Source organism: Microtus ochrogaster, chromosome 7 (assembly GCF_000317375.1).
Source record: "Microtus ochrogaster isolate Prairie Vole_2 chromosome 7, MicOch1.0, whole genome shotgun sequence".
NCBI classification, from domain to species: domain Eukaryota; kingdom Metazoa; phylum Chordata; class Mammalia; order Rodentia; family Cricetidae; genus Microtus; species Microtus ochrogaster.
Window position 1 is genome coordinate 32,703,127 of NC_022014.1, and position 20,663 is coordinate 32,723,789.

The window sequence follows — 20,663 nt, forward strand, 5'->3', positions numbered from 1 at the left end:
CTCCATCCACTGATGTGCCCCACTCCATCCACTGATGTGCCCCGTGCCTTCATCCACTGATGTGCTACTGGCCACACAAAACCCTCCAAGGCAATCCATAGCCTGCAAACAGCCCCGCATGCACACCAGATTCCAGAAAACCCTTTCCTCTCCCTTCCTTTGACAAACTGGAACTCAGAACGCCACAGGTACAAACCTCCCTACTCTCAGCTCTCAGACCCACAAACCCCTGAGGTTTCCCAGACACCAGGCTTCCCAGCCCAGAGCAATCCAACTGCAACCAGTTCCCTGCCTTTCCCCAAGACAAATCCTAGGTATCCTGCGGAAGACAGGGTGTTTGCTGAACACCAAGCCTCTCACTGCAGGCCCTCTATGATCCTCAATACCACTAAAACCTTGAGAGGTCTGAGTTGCAAGCTGGTCCCATCTGGGTTACTTGGACCCTCGTATTGAAGTGGAAGGGCAGCTGCAATCACTTATTATGGTGGCGCCCTCATCTGATATGGAGCTGAGACGATTCCATTTCATCATTCTGTCACGAGTGGGTATTGAGCAGATGATGGATGGCTCATTAGGACGTGGCTTCCACGTTACTCATGGAAGTCATGTCTACCATCAGACCACACACGTGTGCTGTTGTAAGGGCTACAGACAGATTAGTGGCAGCTCAAACAAAAAAAAAAAACATTGAAGCAAGTGGATACTGGGCAACTCATAGGCCCAAGAGAGATAAATGACTTTTAAGGTGGCCATTGAGAGTGTTGTTTATCTGATAGCTCTGAATGACAGAGAAACTGCCTATAGAAGACAGCATTCCTTGGTAGGGTGTGATGAGAACTAGGAGTGTGGTAATATGATGTATGCTGTCCATACAGGTAGAGGGATAAAACTGAAAAGTGTGTGTGTGTGTGTGTGTGTGTGTGTGTGTGTGTGCACAGTCTGTGGGTGTGGGTGTGCGAATGTGGAAGTACGTGACTTATGAGCATGTGTGCACATGTGTATGTGTCTATACATACACATGTGGAACTGGAGATGGACCAAGGACCCTGTGTACTCCACAAGTGCTCTACCACTAAGTCACATCCCCAGCACTGAGCTTCTCCTTGGGCTTTGAAGAAATTGCAAGATGGGTGGAAACATGAGCCCCAGTTCATTTTGTCCAGCCTCCTACATTCCCTAAATACTGTGAAGAAAATGTCAATGCAAACAGCAGAAATGAAAAAGAAAGGAAAGGAAAGGAAAGGAAAGGAAAGGAAAGGAAAGGAAAGGAAAGGAAAGGAAAGGAAAGGAAAGGAAAGGAAAGGGTTATCAGAGGACAGGATCACACAGGGAACCTTCTCTCAAAAGGCTCTGTGCTCCCATTCTTTAAAGGAAACCGACCCAAGAGTTGCTGTGGATACTGAAAGTCTACATAGCACCATGGTCCTCTGGGCTCTCAAAGAACATGACAAACCATGAGTTCCCTAAAACCAGGGGGCTTTCATGGCTATGATATTGTACCACAATCATGGAATACTCATGGAGTCTTAGAATCTCTCTCTCTCTCTCTCTCTCTCTCTCTCTCGCTCTCGCTCTCGCTCTCTCTCCCTCCCTCCTTCTGCAGATTTAAGAAGGTGATCCCAGTCCCTGAGCAGAGCATGGTCCAGTTGCTCTGCTACCTCCTCGAGTGCCTCCTGACTAAGGAAGATATCCCTGCAGACTGCCCCAAGGAAATGTATGAACTCTATTTTGTGTTTGCTGCCGTCTGGGCTTTTGGCAGTGCCATGGTCCAAGATCAGGTAAGGTGACATGCTGAGATTGACACCCTGCTGAAGTGTACAGCAGTAAAAACTGGCACACACACACACACACACACACCCCATAGACTCAGAAGGTAGGCTGTTAAACATTGCATCATGGTAGTTTCCCCCACAAACTACTCCACTTGCGGCATGAGCCCCTGGCAGGGGCCTCACTGCGTTTGGGGCTGTTGCTTTCTGAGTTGGGGAGCCCATCTCTGCTCTCATGGAGTGCTGTGCAGTGCTGGCACCTAGACCACAGCTGGGGTAGGTACATGATACTCAGCCAGGTGAGTGGTGTTTGAGAGGGTGGCAGATGCTGTCCTGTAGAAACCTAAGGGAGAGGAGCGTTTTCAGACTTCTAGGGCTCTTCAGAAGCCTGGGCTCCTTACGCTGTAGCAAGGCAGAGTTCACTGGGTTGTCCCCCATAGCCCTGAAACACAGAAAAGGTCAGGTCAAATGTTGACTGTGAGTGGCAAACCAAGTACGGGGACCAGATGTTGGTCCCTGTAGCCTCATGATGTTTAGGCATAGAGATATTCACTAAAGAATATCTTGGCAATGGATTCCCTAACCCTTGCTACGTTCAGAGCCCCTTTCCTTACTGCTCTGTAACTGAGTCTCCCTATCATACAACGTGAGAAAGACGTCAGGAACATGGACTATGTGAGCAGATGTTTAAGTCGACATTAAAGTCTTTTTAACTATAGGCACAATTCTGTAGAGATTTGTTCGTCTTAGACTTATCTGGCTGGTCTGAATGAAACATTTGACTAAGACTTACTGCTGTCTGCTCCCCACAGTCTCTGGCTATTATTATTCCACCCTCTGCTTCCATGCGTTTGACTATTTTACATTCATTATATATGTATATAATTAGTATATACCCTATTGGTATATTGTATATAATTAGTCCCTCCATGCCTGGCTTATTTCACTTAATACCTCCCTGTTAACATCATGCTTTCCTGAAGAGATTGTATGTTTGGTATGCTTATCCCAAAACACAACACTAATAACGGAAAGCAGAGCAGTGCAAGGAAATTGGGATGCGTTGGGCAGGTTTATGCCTTGATTATGGCGATGGCCTCACAAGTGTGTGCTTAGCTCCAAGCTCTCTGCGTTGTATACATTGAATAGATGCAGCTTTCTGTATCAATACAAAGACTCAAAAATAAACCACCAAGAAAAGAAAAAGAAGAAGGAAGGAAAGCGAGAAAGGAAAGGAGAAAACAGTGACAGGATTTGAATTGTAACTGTCGACATTACCTGAGAGACTGTGAGTGGGAAGTTCAACCTGTGTCTTCCTTACTCTCCCCGTGTGTCCAGAGGATGCTGACAGCTCCTGGGTTGTTGATGAGGACATTGTTCTCATCGCCCAGTGTGGATGCATGGAAGGTGTTGAGAATAATGCTGGCATACACATGTGTCTGTTAGCAATATTCTCCTAACCCAAACATTCAGCTACACAGGAATATCTGGTGCTGTCTCACAACAGGAGGCCAAACTGTGATTGCTAGAGAGTTATGATTTACTCCTTCTGGTCTGGGTTGATTGTGGGGCTCTCTCTCTCTTTTTCTCTCTCCCCTCTCTCTTGGTGTGTGTTTGTGTACATGCACATGTGTGCACATTTGTCTGTGGAAGTCAGAAGTCAGTGACACGTGTCTTCTTCAATTGCTCTACAACTTTTTGCTGAGACAGTCTCTTACTGTGGCCTGTGGCTTATTGACTAACCTGGACTGACTGGCCAGTATTCCCTAGAGATCCTTGGCCCTGGGATTCCAGTCATGTACTGCTATCCTCAACTTTTACATAGGTGTGGGAATCTGAACTTGGGTCTTCAAGCTTGTGTGGCAAGTACTTGACCAATTAAACCATCTTCTAAGCCACCTAAAGCTCTTCTTCCAAGAAAACTAAAGTTTCAGCCTTGCAGGACAAAGCCATATTGGAAGAATCTGAAAATGTTTGCTCCTTCACAGAGTACACATGCCCTTGTTCTAGCAACATCTGTTATTGCATGTTGCTCAAACAATACAGAGAAGCTCTCACAGGCTCCCCATTCCCTGATCCCAACCCAGATGTAGGTTTCCTACCTACTCGGGGTAGGGTAGGAAAAGAAAGATGTGCAGGCTCAGGTGGTTGACATCTCAAAAGTTCTGTTCCTGTTCTATAGTGTGCAGGAGCTGCTCTTCAGACAGCTATCTGGACTGCCCCGCCCTGCTTCACAGTTCACGTCAGAGGCTGAGTGTGCAGAATGGATAACACTTGGCTGGAAAGAACAAAAATCCCCAAATGCAGAGGCTTATGCTTTTCCCCTGACTGCAGGCTCTGGCATCCCAGCTGCTGAGATGCCATCTACCAACTCCTGGGCTCCTCACCCACATTAGCAGTGGGGTGTCAGGATGGGGACACCCGATCAATTTTCCAATCTGCATAGAGATATTTAAATCCACTCCATTCTTTCTAAAAGCCTGGAAGAAAGCACCTTTCCTAGGTGTCTTACACTCTGGGAACTATGGGTAGCCATGCGAGCTATGGGGAGAAACACAGGAGAAAGCTTTTAGCAGCAGGGAATGCCTGGAATCCCACACAGCCTACATTAAAGCCAACCACCAAAGGGAGGACTGTAAATTAGAGAGTAGGAATTTGGCCAGATATTTGCATCAGCACCACCAATGGTGCCTCACTTAAAAACCTGTCAATAAGGCCACACACTAAACAAAAATGGAGCCTATGCCAGTATGGAAGGACCAATTAAAAAGAAAACAAAAAAATGTCCTGGTGAATAGTTTTCAACAATCACAGAAAGTGCTCTCCCACAGAGATGTGGTGCAGAGAGCACAAGATGGGAGTTGGGGCTTACATATATAAAAAAAAGGGGGGGGGGATCGTTCTAACCAGTCAGGATAATTCAGAGCACTGCGAAAATTGAATGTGGTGAAACCAGATCCTAAACTCTATAATAGGGTGCCAGTAACATTTTAATGTCATCTAGGATAAAGGGCATGACTATAACAGAATGTGAAGCCACGAGAGAGAGATTTCATTAAAATACATTTCTGCAAAAAGCCCCACCGAGATGGATACAAAGGGGACCAACCAAGGCTCAGTCAGCAAGGGTCACCTGGTCTTCAGTCAGAATGGAAGCTGAGATCAAGTGCCAAATTATGGGATGGCAGGGGGACGAATTGGTGTGACCCAGCCTGTGACGAACTAACCAGGTAGATGAAGGAGTACTGGAGGCGAGATGAGCAGATGGACAGACGTGTTCTTTCTGAGAGAGAGTAGCCTCAGCTTGAGGACTCCCCGGGAACCAAAAGTGTCTCCAAGGACTTCATCTATGAGTTAAAATGGGGGTTTTCTCTGGGATTAAATTTAAAGAGAAAAAGACAACATCCCCTTAATCTGACTTAAAATCAAAATAAGAACTACACATAAACCTGTCCCTAGTTTTGGCCTCTTTCCATTCTCTTTTCTTGTTCTTGTTTTGGTTCTTCCATTTTGGTCTGCTGTTGGTGTTATTTTTGTTTTGAGACAGGTTCCATTTCAGCCCAGTCTGACCCTAAACTCTTGGTCCCCCTGCCACAGCTTCTAGATCACTGGGATTATAGGTGTATGCCACTGGGTCAACCTCCATCAGCATTTTGAAGCGGAAGAATTTTATCCTATTTACTTAGAAGAGAGTAAAATGAGAGTGTCCCATTTCCCTCAGGATCCAGAGCCATTCTCCACATCAGCCCTGTCAGTCATCTAGTCTAGGAATGCTGTTTCTGCCCTGCCCTCCCTGGGTGTCACCTACAACTGCCAGTCTGTATTCTGTACAATATCTCCTACATTTGGGTGTTTGCAGTGTGGTTCCGCTGTGCCAAAGAGTTATTGTGTTTCTGCTGTGTGGAAGGGTTACTGTGTTTCTGCTGTGTGGAAGGGTTACTGTGTTTCTGCTGTGTGGAAGGGTTACTGTGTTTCTGTTATGCCAAAGTGTTACTTTGTTTCCACTGTGCAGAAGGGTTACTATGTTTCCAGTGTACCAAAGGGTTACTGTGTTTCTGCTGTGTAGAAGAGTTACTGTGTTTCTGCTATGTCAAAAGGTTACTTTGTTTCCGCTGTGCAGAAGGGTTACTGTGTTTCCACTGTACCAAAGGGTTACTGTGTTTCTGCTATGCCGAAGGGTTACTGTGTTTCCACTGTGCTGAAGCATTACTGTGTTTCAACTCAAACACAGTAAAGTACACTGGACATTCAACTCTACCTCTAAGGGGTTCATGCTTTATATGAAGGCATGAAAATTATACATGCAAACTATTATTTCTCTCAGAAAGGCCAATAATCTTTGTCTCCTCTGCTGTTTCAGGATAGTATACCAGTTCTTGAAGGATGCTTAGAAGTCTCTTCTACAACCTTCATCTTTAGATGATGAAAGTGAGAAGCAGGAGGATGTGACTAGCCTCTGTGACTCTTCTTGCTCGACCGCACTGTGTCCCTTGCTGTCAGCCTTCATTTACGTCATGAAATTGCTCAGTCTCTGATGCCTGGGAGGGTGGGAGCTGGTTTCTCTCTCTCTTTCGGAGGTCTTGGTCCACACTTGCTCTTCTGGCAGTCAAGGACCTTCCTCCCTTCTGTGTCATCAGATCCTTCCTCCCTCGGTTTTCTTTGCTTTGGAACAACTGTGATGTGTTCCAGGGGCAATGCTGTAGTCACATTGTCAAGCCAGGCTGCTGTATGTAGTTATGGTACTCCATGCCACATCTAGGACACTTATAAAGAAAAGGAATTTGTTTAGCCCTTGGCTCTAGAGGCCAGATGTCTGGGAGACTGGCTCTGTGCCTGCTTCCCCGATGTAAGGGGCATTCCATGGGTGACAGAGAAAATGTACAAGCTTCAATCTCTCTTCTCTGAAATCCATCATGGAGGCCCTGCCATGTGACCTCGTCTCATTCTAAGTCTCCTTTCCATAAAGGCCTCACCTGCAGGTTCCTTTAATATGACTTTGGACATTAATGTTCCAGCATATGAATGTTAGAACGTGGGGCTGGAGAGGTGGCTCAGAGGTTAAGAGTACTGGTTGCTCTTCCAGACATCCTGAGTTCCAGTTCCCATCAACTATGTGGTGGCTCACAACCATCTCTAGTAAGATCTGATGCCCTCTTCTGCATAAAGGCATACATATGAAGATAGAGAACTCATGCATCAATGCTAGGACACATTTAAACCCCAGAAAGTACCAGAGGGCAAACTCTGTCCCAGGGCATCCCCTATGTTCTGGTCCTTGATGGGACCAATGCTTCTGGAGCTCTGTCATTCCTGGGAGCTGCTCCATCCTAGAGATACATAGGTGAGCTCATTTTGCCCCTACTCCAACCTTTGTCAGTGCCAGGGTCTCCTGCCTGGGTCCCCTGGGCTCTGGAGCATCTGTGGCCTGACAAGCCTTGTCTTTGCAGCTTGTAGACTACCGGACAGAGTTCAGCAAATGGTGGCTGACTGAGTTCAAAACAGTGAAGTTTCCTTCCCAAGGAACTGTCTTTGACTACTACATAGACCCAGAAACCAAGAAATTTGAGCCCTGGGCTAAGCTCATACCTCAGTTTGAATTTGACCCTGAGATGCCTTTGCAGGTAAGTGGGACCGAAAACCCAAGGGCATGGTACCCGTGAGGGTACTCAGAAGCAACCCCTATTGGTATAGAGTATTTGACCTTGTGTAACCCAGTTGGTCCTCAGGTGCATTCTTTTTCAAATCCTAGAGGTAATTAACCTACAAGGTCTCCTACAGGAAAGGAAGCAAATAGAGAACCCAGTCGGCATCCTTAGGGACAGAGGAGAGGAGATGGCAAGGCCAGAAGGTCCTGCAGTCCCTTTGGAGGGGTTTCAGAGAGACAGGTGACAGGGGTGGGTCTCTGCTGTGAACTTCAGGGTGCAGGGACAATGAGTTTACCAAATGGACAACCAGTAGAAGATAGGGAGGATGCTCAGACCTTTCCTCACTAGAGAAGCTTCCCCATGACAGATTCTCCTCTGCTGGAATGTCCCAGAACAGGCCGCCTACAACATTCTGTTCCAGGCTTGTTTGGTACACACAAGTGAGACCATCCGCGTGTGCTACTTTATGGAGCGGCTTATGGAGCGGCAGCGGCCCCTTATGCTGGTCGGCTCTGCAGGCTCAGGCAAGTCCGTGCTGGTGGGAGCGAAACTGGCCAGCCTCGACCCTGAGAAATACCTGGTGAAAAACGTGCCCTTCAACTACTATACGACATCAGCCATGTTGCAGGGTAAGCAGCCCCAGGGGCCTGGGGTGTGAGTGGCTAAAGTCTGTGCTTTCTCGGCTGGGCCTTTGTCACCCACAGCACTACTTCCTCCCTTACCCCCACGCACCTCTGCCCATGTCCCCAGCTCTTAACACTGCCTCCTTCTGTCTTTCTTCCCGCGCCCTATGGCCTGTTAAATTCCATCAGAGTCATGCTGTAGCTTCATAGACTGGAGCCCAGCGCCCCTTGGAGGTCTGCGTGGGCTCGGTAGGCACAGGTGCTGGAAGCATCTATGGATATCACTTCATCCACCCCTCAAATCCAGTGGGTGGGGTCAGAGGCTCAGGTTAGGAGGATGGCTGCCTAAGGTCACCCCAAGCAAAGCCTCATGGTGCATCCTGTCTTCTGAATTCTCTTGGGGTCAGTAGTGAGATATCCATGGGTGTTCATTCGGCGACCATGAGGGAAGGTAGCAGGGCAGACTGCCCCTGTGCTACTCACTTCTCATTGGTCCTCTCTTACAAGAGAGTCTCAGTCTATGAAGAAACACTCAGCACATTAATGAAAACCTTTTCTAAGGTTTGAATGGCAGCACAAGCTTGTAATCTCCATACCTAGAGGCAGAAATAGGGAGGGCAGCCCAAGTCTATCGCCAGTGTGGACTACATACTGAGTTCCAGAGTAGCCTGGAGGGAGTCCCTGTGTCCAAAAACAAAGCAAAACAAACAAGCTTTCTTTTGAAGATCTATCCAAGACAAGGCTTCAGCAAAACCTGGTAGAAGCAGGTTTGGGGAGCAGCCTCATCCCTGCCCTCCCAATTATAACTGGTAAAACAGTGGAGAGCTTTTACATACACACCACACACACACACAAATATGCACATATGCACATGTGCACACACACTCAAAAATGCACACTTCCACTCACACATGCGTATATGCACACATATAGATGCACACCAATACACACACACACACAAACACGCACACACACACACACACACACACACACACACACACACACACACACTGGAAAAGCTGCAATTCAGATATTTAGATAGAAGATGTTTGTATCTTTGGCAATGAGTGACCTAACTAACTAAATGACCTAAATGAGTCTGACCTAAGTCATCTTCACTTTGCTTGCTGTAACTTTAACTTTTTTGTGTGTGATAAACTTATGCCTGTGATGTGAAAACTCCCACCACAGCCTACAGCAAGATACCAATACAATGTCAGAGAGCATGGAGTCACTGAGAAAGAGATGCCCCCACCATGCCCACTGCCCCATACTCTCTCGGATCTGAACAGAGGGAAGAACCTCCAGGGCATAGCTAACGGCACAAGGCAGCAAATCCTTTAGGATGGGATGAGCTTTGTGTTCTTTATCGCATTGCTATTATAGTTACTTATAAGTTCATTCTTTTGAAGTAATGTCTCATTGAACACTCAGACAAGTACTGGGAGGAAGGGTTCTGCCAACAGCTGGAAAGGAGGAAGGCTGACACCTAGTGTCAATCAGTGAACTCAAGAGGCATCCACCCCGGGCTTGCTCAACAAAGAGGCAAACTAATAGAGTTGTTGTGCAAAGCCCTTAGTCTGATGACCCACTGTTTCACCCGCTGCTGGGGTGTCAGGCACTGGGGATCAGGAAGACTGGAAGCATGTGGCTTAGCTATACAAGGCAGGCAGCACGCTGGCAGAAACAATGAGTGTTTACAATGGATGTGCAATGGCAAGCGATGGGATGCAACCTAATTACTCAATGTGGTGGGATAATTTGCAGAATTACAGACAGAAAAGCTTCACAAGGGTGCGGTTGAAATTATTTCCATAGCATTATCAAGTGACAAAAAAAGGAGACACAAGTCAGTGAATGTAGCACTCTCTACATGGTGATTTAAAAGAATATATAGATATATGTTCAGCAGTTAAGATCCTGTGCTACTCTTGCAGAGGACCCAAGTTCAATCCCCAATACCCATATTAAGTGGTTTACAACCACATGTATTCCAGCTCCAGGAGATCTAACACCCTTGCCTAGATGCCATAGGTACCTACACTGATATGTACATACACACACAGGATGCTTTTAATTTATGAATGCCTATTATACAATGGCTACCTACCATAGCACATACATATTCTCTCCAGACAGACATATAAGAAACTGGCAATAGTAGTGGCCCCTGTCATGAAGACACTAACACTGAGACTATGGTTGATAATTAAATGATTCTTAAATGAAATATTTCAGAGTGCAGAGAAGTCCATACTGTGACATAGCAGATGCCCAGGTACCACCATCCAGATTCAGCAGATGTTAGCACACCTGCCCCACCCATCCTCCTCCTCCCCACTCCTTATTAATGTGAGTACCAAACCCAGAATGCATCATTATACAAACTCTTGCCACCTACCTGTAGTCACAAAACGTACAGTGCTCCTATAAATGTTAAATATATATCATACTGTTCTCTCTGGCAACTTCCTTTTTATCAGTGTTTTGATACATGCAGATCTATTTCATTTATTTTCACTCCTACATAGAATTCTATTATGGGGATAAATCAAGGCTCTTTTATTCATCATCCTACTGAAAGGCAGCATAACTTCCTTTTAAAATTTGTGTTAGTTCTTTGAGAATCACGTACAGTGTGTTCTTGTCATATTCACATCCTACCCAACTCGATCTGTCCCCTTCCCTACCTACCCAACTTTGTGGTTTATTTATTTTATTTTTTTACTTTTCTTAACCCATGTCTGACTTGTGCTGCCTGTATATTGGATGTGTAGCTTTCCATTAAAACATGGTCAACTTATTAGGAACCACAATCTTAAAAAAACTGATTCTGTCTCTCCCAGCAATTATTAATGGCCAATAACTCCTTAGCTGGGTGGCGGGGGTGGCTTTGTGCCTACTTCTTCTTATCCATCTTGCGATTTGGTTGGGCCTGAGATCACACAAGACTTGTACATGCCATCATAACTTATATGAATTCATATGTGCTCTGCTATGTCAAAAGACACTGTATCTTTGAAATCATAAGAGCCTGAGCTCTTATACTGTTTCCACACCCTTCTCCACAATGATTCCTGAGCCTAGGGAAAAGAGAGTATGGTGCAGATGTCCTGATTAGAGCTAAGCATTCCACATTCTCTTGCTCTGTGCACCTTGACCAGCTGTTGGTCTCAGTGTTAATTGCTGTCTATTGCAATTACAAACTTCTCTGATAAGGACTGAGAGATATATTAACCTGTGAGTATAACAGTCAGTATCGGTGAGTTCAATGCTATTTCCCTTTAGAAGAATAATAGTAGTAAATTATCCCCAAGGCCTATGACCTATCTGGCCATAGGTTCTTAGCCTGAAAAAAAAATGGTGCCAGGTTTATGTTTCATCTTGTGAAACAGAATTAATTCTAATCAAATAGTAATTGGTTACTTCCATGATAGTCATACCACTAGTATAAAAGTGGGCATGTGTACCAGGCCTATTAGTATTACCGTAGCTCCCAGGGTTAACAACTGGTTAAGGTGGATGATTTCCTTTCTTCTCCAGTAGTGTAAATGGCACCTTTCAGAACTTTGAAAATTAGAACAAGTAGGGATAAAGCTTCCATATCAATACCCACTTGATTGGTATGGTATTGATACGTTCTCTGACTCAAGTGTATGGTATTATCAGCAACAGGATCTTACCATCAAATCTCAAAGGACAGTTAAGATCATTAGCAGGAGCCTGCAATGTCTGGAGGGAGGGATCTGTGGACTTCACTGGCCAACAACTCCAAAAGAAGTAGCCCATTCTTGGCACTGGGCTTTCGTTTGGTAGCCTGTGGTATCAACTATGGGTAGGATCTAATTTTAACTTTTGTATCTATTATATATAAGTATATATCTATATATTAGGAAGCTTCTACTGTATTATTATTACCATATTATTTCTGCAAAGGTATTTAGTGTTATTTATTACTCCCCATATTCCTTTAACTACCCTGCTCGCCCATCTCCCACCCCAGTTTAAAACCCTCTGTTATATTATTACCCTATTACTCTATACTACTGACCCAGCACCTCTTACTAATTTCCTGGCATCTGTGATTATTTCTAATGAAATATACATATCTGAAGGTTCAAAGTTTTTATCCACAAATGAGAGAAAAACATGCAATGTTTGTTTTTCAGGAAAGGGTTAGCTCACTCAGAATGATCATTTCTAGCTCCATCCTTTTGTCTGAGAATTTCATAATTTTGTTTTTTCTAACATCTGAATAATATTCCGTTGCACAAATGTATCATGTTTTCACTACTCATTCAGCAACTGATGGACATCTAGGCTATTCCCTTATCCTACCTCTTGTGAACACAGCAGCAATGGAGACAGATGAGCAAGTGTCTCTGTTGTAGTACGGAGTCCTTTGAGTTATGTTCAAGAGTGGTATAGCTGAATCATGCAGATACATATATTTTAATTTTGAGGAACCCCCATTCTGATTCCCGTAGTGTCTGTGCCAGATTCTACTTCAACCAGCAATGAATAAATGTTCTCCTTTCCCTTCATTCATGTCAGCATTTGTCGTCGACTGTGGGTTGGTTTTGTTTATTTGTTTTATTTTGGTTTGGGGCTTATCTCAGCCATTCTGACTGGGGTAAAATGAAATTTCAAAGTAGTTTTAATTTGAACTTGCCTGATGGCTAAAGATGCTGAACATTTTAAAAAATGTCTCTCAGCCATTTGTGTTTCGTCTTTTGAGAACCTGTTTAGTTTCATGCTCATTTAAAAAAAAATGTGTTGTTTGCTTTCTTGATGTTTTATCTTTTGAGTTCTGTGTATATTTCAGAGAGTAGCCTTCTGTCAGATGTAGCTGATAAAGAATTTTTCCCATTTTGTAGGCTCCATTTTATGAAAGGTTTTATGGAGTTATAGCAAATATAGTAAACTACACATATTAAAAGTGTAAACTTTGGTAGGTTTTGAAATATTTACACACCCATGAAACTGTTGCCATTGTTGAAATACTGAATGCGCCCACCTCCAGGTTTCCACATGTCCTTGATAATCCCTCACTGCCACCCTTCCACCTTGCCCTAGGCCAGACATCCACCAATCTTCCTTCACAGCCAGTGAGTTTGTATCTTCTATTACTTCGTCTACTGAAACAACACAATGCTCTTTTTGCTTGCCTCCTTCCTCAGCTGCATTTTAAATTAACCCATGTTGTTCAGTGTCAACAGTTCTTTCTTTGCATTTTTGAATAGTAAGATAAAATTTGTAAAACACTCCAGATGATTCCTAACACAAAAGTGCTGAGTAGGGTGAATCTATTATTATAATAATATTAACAAAATGCTTCTCAAAGTTGAGTCTCTGTGTTATACTATTCTTCCTGAGCCACAGCTGCCAGAATCAAAAGAGCATAAACAAATTTTTCTTACTTAAAAGAAGCTGAAAAAAATTATTCTGAAGGAAAAAAGAGCTAATATTCTTTGGAAGAAGTACTATTGCTTTGAAATAAGAAATAACCCCACCCCACAGGCCAATCCCACGGAGTCTAGAGGACATTTTGCAGCTCATACATTGTTTTAGCCCAGCAGATCCTTTTCCTTCACACCAGAAGTTCTTGCACAAAGGAGGCACCTGCCTCTCTCTTCTCTCAAGGCATCCAGGTCTGGAGTCTCCATTGAGTCCTCATTGAACCCACTGAAATGCAGATGAGGAGTGTGCTTCAGGCATTCCCACAGCTCACATAGTGCTACAGACAGCATAAATCCAATGCTAATATAGTCAACCGTGTGCTAAGAGCTCCATCCCTACCCTACTTCATTTCATCCCCTAGTCACCCCATGACACCTCGTTGGTAATTCATTTAGTTATAAGCATCAGAAAAACCTAACGATAGTGATATAGAAATCACAAATATATACAAACACATGCACGCACACATGCACGCATGCACATATGTATGTATGCATCCCCATGCACGCACGAAGAAGTCCGAAGGTAAATGATTACAAACTCTAGATCAATTGTTTAATGATACCTGTGTCAAATTATTTGTTATTCCCTTGATTCATCCTTCAAGGTGTCTGAATGTCTTCTGCTTCATTCATTCCAAACAGGGAAAGGAGGGATATGGTGTCCCACACCTGCAATCCTAGCTTGGGGATGCTGCAGCAGGTGAATCAAAGGTTGGAAGACAACCTGGGCTATCGGGGGAGACCAGATATAGATGGATAGATGTGTAAGGATGCATGGATGCTTGGATGGGTGGGTGAAGGGATGGGTTGAGTACTCAGGAACCGCCTCGGTTTGTGCTTGTACCTCACAGTTATGGCCACCCCAGCTGGAGTGCATCAAAAGAGAATGAAGCTGGGAGCCATGATGGTCACAGGTCTGGCCATGACTTCCTTTTTCAGAAGATGAGCACACAAGGCTTACTGGCATTTTAAATGTGTCTTCAGAGTCACCCTATGAGTTAACGGCAAAGTTGTCTGATTTTACCAAACTCTGTGGCACTTCTACCGTGATACTCTGTAAGGCATGCATTTTAATTTCCACAGTAGAGTGCCATCTTTGCTCTATGTGCCTGACCTATGGAGTGTGCTCGTATCTGTGTCTGGGACTGGGACTGTCACAGGCCCTTCCTTCATCGTGAAAACCCTCAGGCTTTAACAAGCTACTCTCTGCTCTGTCCACAGTCACGCTGGCAGTGCTTCATCTCGTGTAGAAGCCGCTGTTCTCCATCCCACCAGATTCTCCACACACCCAGCTGCGTGGCCTTTCCTCCTTTGGCCAGGCGACAACCTAGCGATTCATCTTTGCTTTCTGCTGGGGCTCGCTTGGATGAAAGCTCACTTCAGCTTTCTTTTAATATCTTTCTTGTTGTGTCCTGGTATTTCCTTTATGAATAACTATGACCTCTTCCTCCAAGACTGTCACCTGGAACAAGCTTTCTCTTAGAAGAGGTGGAACTGGACTCCTGATCTGAGATATTGTGGCTACTGGAATTATACAGATTTAACTCTGAGCTTTCTAACAAGCAGTTCCTAAAAGGCAAATCTGAGGTCGCTTTTATGGGGTCTGATAATTGTGTCATCTTAGATTACTGGTACAAATTAAGTTGCCTCTCTTTCCAAATTGGTTTGGGGTCCCTTTGGGTCTTTGTTTTAGTAGATCTTTTTCCGTCTCCCCAGATCTTTGCTCTCTTCTCATTCTTTTAGAAAATGGGAATAAGCTTTTTAAAAATAATAATAATAATAAAATTTACAAAGAGCCACAGACTAACCAAGACAGGAAAGAGCTTGGTTGAAGGTTGATGGACTCAGAGTTTCTGCTGAGAGGAGCTGGCTGAACGTCATGCTCATAGCAATCCTGCATTCTCTCATCATCCAACTGCAATTGAATTATTAGTTCAACAAATATGTGAGAGCTTAATTACACTAATTAGAGAGGAGCTGAGGTGTCTGAAAGTGTAAGCTGAGTTCCTGTAACCTGCTCATTAAAATCTAAGGTTACCAGGTACCTTCAAAGAGTTACTCACATCCATACCTCAAAAGAACGCTGCGCTCGCACGGCTGTACGTAGAGAGCTCCCTTTAGTTCACCATCTTCCAGAAAGGGAATGACACAGACTAATGCTAAGTCATCTAGTGAGCAAGAATTCTGCTTAAAACTGTGGTGATTCGCCGGGCGGTGGTGGCGCACGCCTTTAATCCCAGCACTCGGGAGGCAGAGGCAGGCGGATCTCTGTGAGTTCGAGACCAGCCTGGTCTACAGAGCTAGTTCCAGGAGAGGCTCCAAAGCCACAGAGAAACCCTGTCTCGAAAAACAAAAAAAAAAAAAAAAAAAAAAAAAAAAAAAAAAAAACTGTGGTGATTCAAAAACAAAATGATACTGGAAGCACTGCCTTCAGACAATAGAGAAGTCGTTCCATAAATTATAAAATGTAGCACGGCCATTAAAACAAGGTTTCAAAGGGATCTTTATTATCAGATAGAGAAATCTGCAATAGAGCCAGGCATTGTGGCTCACATCTGCAATCCCAGCCCTCCAGAGGCTGAGGCAGGAGGCTTATTAGTTTAAGGCAAGCCTGTGCTTTATAGTGAGACTGTGTCGCCAAAAAAAAAGAAAAGAAAAGAATTATATAATATATTAAATAAAGAATAAAATACATAAGCAATATGTTCACAACAATTATGATTAGTAGAGATTTAAAAAATCTAATAGAAAAAGGTATCTTGAATAAAGTACAGGACTAAGAATATTGGAAGAACTGCTAACTGCTTGGTGGTAGAATTCTGGCCAATTGTCACTTTCATCTCTGCAAATTTTTGTGCATTCTAATCTTTCCAGAATGAATATGTATGATTTTTATAGTCATGCAAAGTAAGCTATTTCTTGAAAGAATACATCAAAAGGAATTACAGATACAACCGAAAAGTCTTAACATATGAAAAACTTAAATAATCTGAAAGGAAAATAGTTCAAACACAAGTACACAAATCATGTGATTGCAAGCGAAGTCATGATTAATTAATTATTGATGCTATCTACAAAAAAATATGGAGCAGGCAACGAACTGAGAGTTTCTAAAGGCAGAAAGCAATTGGCGGCCCTGTGCAGACAATGTTGCCAGCTGTGGTTCACTGAGAGTCTGCAGAGTCTGCAACTGAGCAGACTTGGGGTAAAGCCCTGGCTTTGTCTCTTTATAGTCATTTGATCTTGGCGAAACCCCCTGATTTATCTAAAGCTCAGTCTTCTCCCCTAAAAGACTTTTAAGAGGTAAAGACAGTTCATCAGAGGGGCTCTAAAGGGAGCTGGTATCACAGTGCAAGTCAACAGCAGTCCCTGGCATACCAGTATGGATGCATGAATGTACTTGAATCTAGATAGTGGAGGACCAGAATGGTTGGGAACAACCTAAAGATGCTGAGGATGAGGCACAAGGGATTACTCACCCAGTGTGATAGTTAATGGTTAGTGTCCAATTGACAAAATACAGAATCAAGACACAAACCTCTAGACATATCTGTAAGGCTTTTCTCCATCTTGTTCAGAGCCACTGGACCAGTTTCTATCCACCCACCGGGTCCCTCTTTCTAGTTCCCACAGCCACTTATGAAATAACCACTGTGAGGCTTATTATCAGTTACAATTGTTTGGCCAATGTATTAACCTTCTTACTGGCTAGCTCTAACTATTAAATTAACCCATTTCTATTCATCTGTGCATTGCCATTAGACTGTGGCTTACCAGTGTGGCATGTTACTCCTTCAGTGGCTACATGGCATCTCCTCACCTCTGCCTCTATATATATATATATTTGCTTGAACTCCTCACCTAGCTGTACTCTGCTAAGCCATTGGCCAAAACAGCTTTATTCATCCACCAATAAAAGCAACACATAAACAGAAGGACTTCCCACATTAGAGTTTTCTTTTTTTTTTAATTTCATTTTACATTCTAACCACAATTCTCCCTCCCTCCCACCCCCTCCCCTCCCCCTCACGCCCACTCCCTATCCATTCCCCTAAGGGGTAAAGGCCTCCATGGGGAATCAACAGAGCCTAACAAATTAAGTTGGGACCAAGCCCCTCCCCCTTGCATTAAGGCTGGGCGTGGCATCTCATCATAAGGCATGGGCTCCAATAAGCTAGTTCATACACCAGGGATAGGTCCTGGTCCCACTGCCAGGGGCCCATCAGATAGACCAAGCTACACAACTGTTTCCCATATGCAGAGGGCCTAGTTCAGGCTCCACAGCTGTCGGTCTAGAGTCATAGGTTCCCATGAGCTTGGTTCAGCTGTCTCTGTAGATTTCCCCGCCATGATCGTCACCTCTCTTGTTCATATATTCCCTCCTTCATCTCTTTAACTGGAGTCCTGGAGCTCGGCCTGCTGCTTGGTTGTGGATCTCTGCATCTGGGTCCATCAGTTACTGATGAGGGCTCTAAAAGGAGAGTTAGGGTATTCACCAATCTGATGACAGGGGAAGGCCAGTTCAGGCACCTACCCACTATTCCTGGAGTCTTCGCCGGGGTAATCCTACTGTAAGGGGTTTTTTAGATTAAATCAACTGAGTTGGGACAACGTTCCCTAGACGTAAAAGGCACTATTCCAATGGCTTGGGTCTTGGGCTGAATAAACAGGATAAAGCAAACTCACCTCTTTCTGCTTCCTGAAGATGGATGCAATGGACCAGCTGCTTCCTGCCTCTCTTGTCATGATGGACTGTACCCTCAAGCCTAAGTAGCTTTCATCAGTATTATAGTAACCAGAAAAGTCGCTGCCATGTCCAGTGAGAAAAAAGGCATTGGGATCGGCACTGTAAGATCTAGATCCTGGTTTCAACAAGGAGCTCAACCTTCCTTGCTTAACTACGGTGCCTTTAATTCAAGTATGGAGGAAAGATTTTCTTTTGCTGGTTCTCGGGACTTGCTATAATGTTTTCATTCATCCATGAACTGAATTAACTATCCCTAAGCATTCTTCTGTGTGCTAAAGAATGCTAATAAGACAAAATAATCCCTGTCCTCAGGAGTTTAGATTTTCATTTGGAATGAGTGGGTGAGATAACAAGACAAATAATAAATATCAAAGCACATTAAGTAGTAGTGTCATAAAGAAAAAAATTAAACAGAGGTAAGGGAAGGACGTGACAGGGGCTCGAATTTAGCCAAAATACTAAGAAGACCTGACTGGATGGTGGACATATTTGAGTAAATAAATGAAACAAAAAAGTCATGCTGGCATTTGGAAGAAGAGGATACCAGGCATAGGACCCTGCCAGAGCAGATTCTCTGGGGCAGTGAAGGATGCCTGTCTCAGAAGCAGGTGGTCAGAGCAGGGCGTGAGGAGGAAGTCTAGCTGAAATAAGGTGTAGTGGCGAGCTCAAGCAGGGCGCTGGCATGATCTGGCTCACTCTTCCCAAGGGCTCTCCTTTCTGCTGTTTTGAGAGCACAGTGAAAAGGAGTGGAGCAGGAAGTCAAGGTGATCGGCTGGGGTAGCGCTACAACTGCCACAGGGGAGCCAGAGCACAGGACCGCAGCCACCGCGAAACTAAAACGGTCTTCACATGGAAGATGGCGGTCGCAAGAGATAGCGATTGGGATTAAGACAAACACGGGTCTCAAACAGATGGCATTGCTCCCTGAAGCCACAGACTGAACTTCCCACACAGGTCTCAAGAAGTTCAGTAGAAAATATACACAAACAGGGTGGGCTCAACTCAGACCCATGTGTGTGGCAGGTCAGAACTCAGCCGGAACTGCTCAACGAGGGCTGCTCTCATCGGTCCTTTTCGTCTTGCAATATCAATATCAATACAGTGCCGCAAACTTAAGCCGCGTCCCTCCAACCCCACCAAGAAGCAGAACTGCCGCTTCAGTGTCATTCCCGCTTAGAGTGAACGGAAGCAGAGAGAGGTCCACAAGGCAGAAGACCCTGCCTCTCTCTTCCTTCCTTTCTTGGGAGAGCGTCGCATATTCCATTGGAGACAAACCAGCGCTCTGCAAGGCCACTTCTTGCTAACCAGGGTGTTTTTCTTTTCCACCATCCTGTAGATGTCTAAAGAGTTTAATCAACCCAAATTACAGGGTCTGCTTAATTCAAGGGTTTGATTTGAATACCATTGCCTTGGGAGGTGGAGAAGCAAGTATTCCTTAGAAGAAGTTTCCTATTAGCAGGACTGTTCTCAAAGTGTGTCCTTGGCAGCCCATTAATTATATTTCATTTTGACAGATCTTGTATATAGTTGTTATATCTTTAAGGGGGGGAAGAAGGTGTTGGGTGATTAATTGGTTGATAGTGTATGTTAATTGCATGCTAATTAAATTTAAATTTAATTCATATTTGAAACACTTAATTTAACTTGGGCCCAGGAAATTAGAATATTCAAGCGTCTTGAAGGAACTTGTCTTTCTATCTGTCACCTTCCTTGTCTGTTGACACTTTCTCCTTGTTTACAAACTTGTTTTTCAGGAGAAGAAATCAGATGGCTCTTAGGGCTCCCAGCTGTAATAAGAAAGTGTTGCTTCTTGCAATCCATAAATATTTAATTGCTTTACTAAAAAAGAGTGAATCCTAACTCTCCACCCTATTACTTAAGTTGGCTCTGAACAAGCCCCATCAGGCTGGAAACGGTGTGTGTCTACATCCTTCCCCGGCTTGATAATGGGAAAGACAAGTCTAGGAGCGTGTGTCTGTACTTAGTGCTCAGAAGGTCACTGTTCTTCACCCATATGGAGCCATAGGACTGAAGGCAGGCAAGGGCGCTGGCTGGATGCCTCCAGACATTCTGAGTCTGTTTTTCTACCCGAACTCATGGAGAACCCCAGGAGGTGAAGATTCTGCCAAGATTGTTGCCAAAATATCCAGTGATTCATCCCCATGGCTCTCAGGGTCAGAGGGGCCCCTAGCTGAGTCCTGGAGCCTCAATTGTTAGTCTCCTACGTGTCTTGCGCACAGTAGCGAGATCTACCAGGGTCCAGTTCTATGTAGAGTTTCTTGGGGATAAAGACCTTGCCTGTCCGGTGACTTTGGATGAAGCTTCAGTTTTGAACCTGTTACACAACAAAAACGGGGAACCCCAAGAATGGCAAGTGCATGGGCTTTGGGGCTTAGCTGTTCGGTTTTACATGCTGA

The 20,663-nt window shown here is 44.3% G+C and overlaps 1 protein-coding gene across 1 annotated transcript in view; it reads left to right on the forward strand.

Moving 5' to 3' along the window:
* The window catches only part of Dnah9 (dynein axonemal heavy chain 9), a 333,793-nt gene that overhangs the window by 139,058 nt on the left and 174,072 nt on the right, over positions 1-20,663 (forward strand). The window contains exons 36-38 of the mRNA XM_005349858.2: positions 1,604-1,778; positions 7,217-7,390; positions 7,836-8,043. Coding sequence (XP_005349915.1) covers positions 1,604-1,778; positions 7,217-7,390; positions 7,836-8,043 — 557 coding nt within the window. The remainder of the gene's footprint in view (positions 1-1,603; positions 1,779-7,216; positions 7,391-7,835; positions 8,044-20,663) is intronic.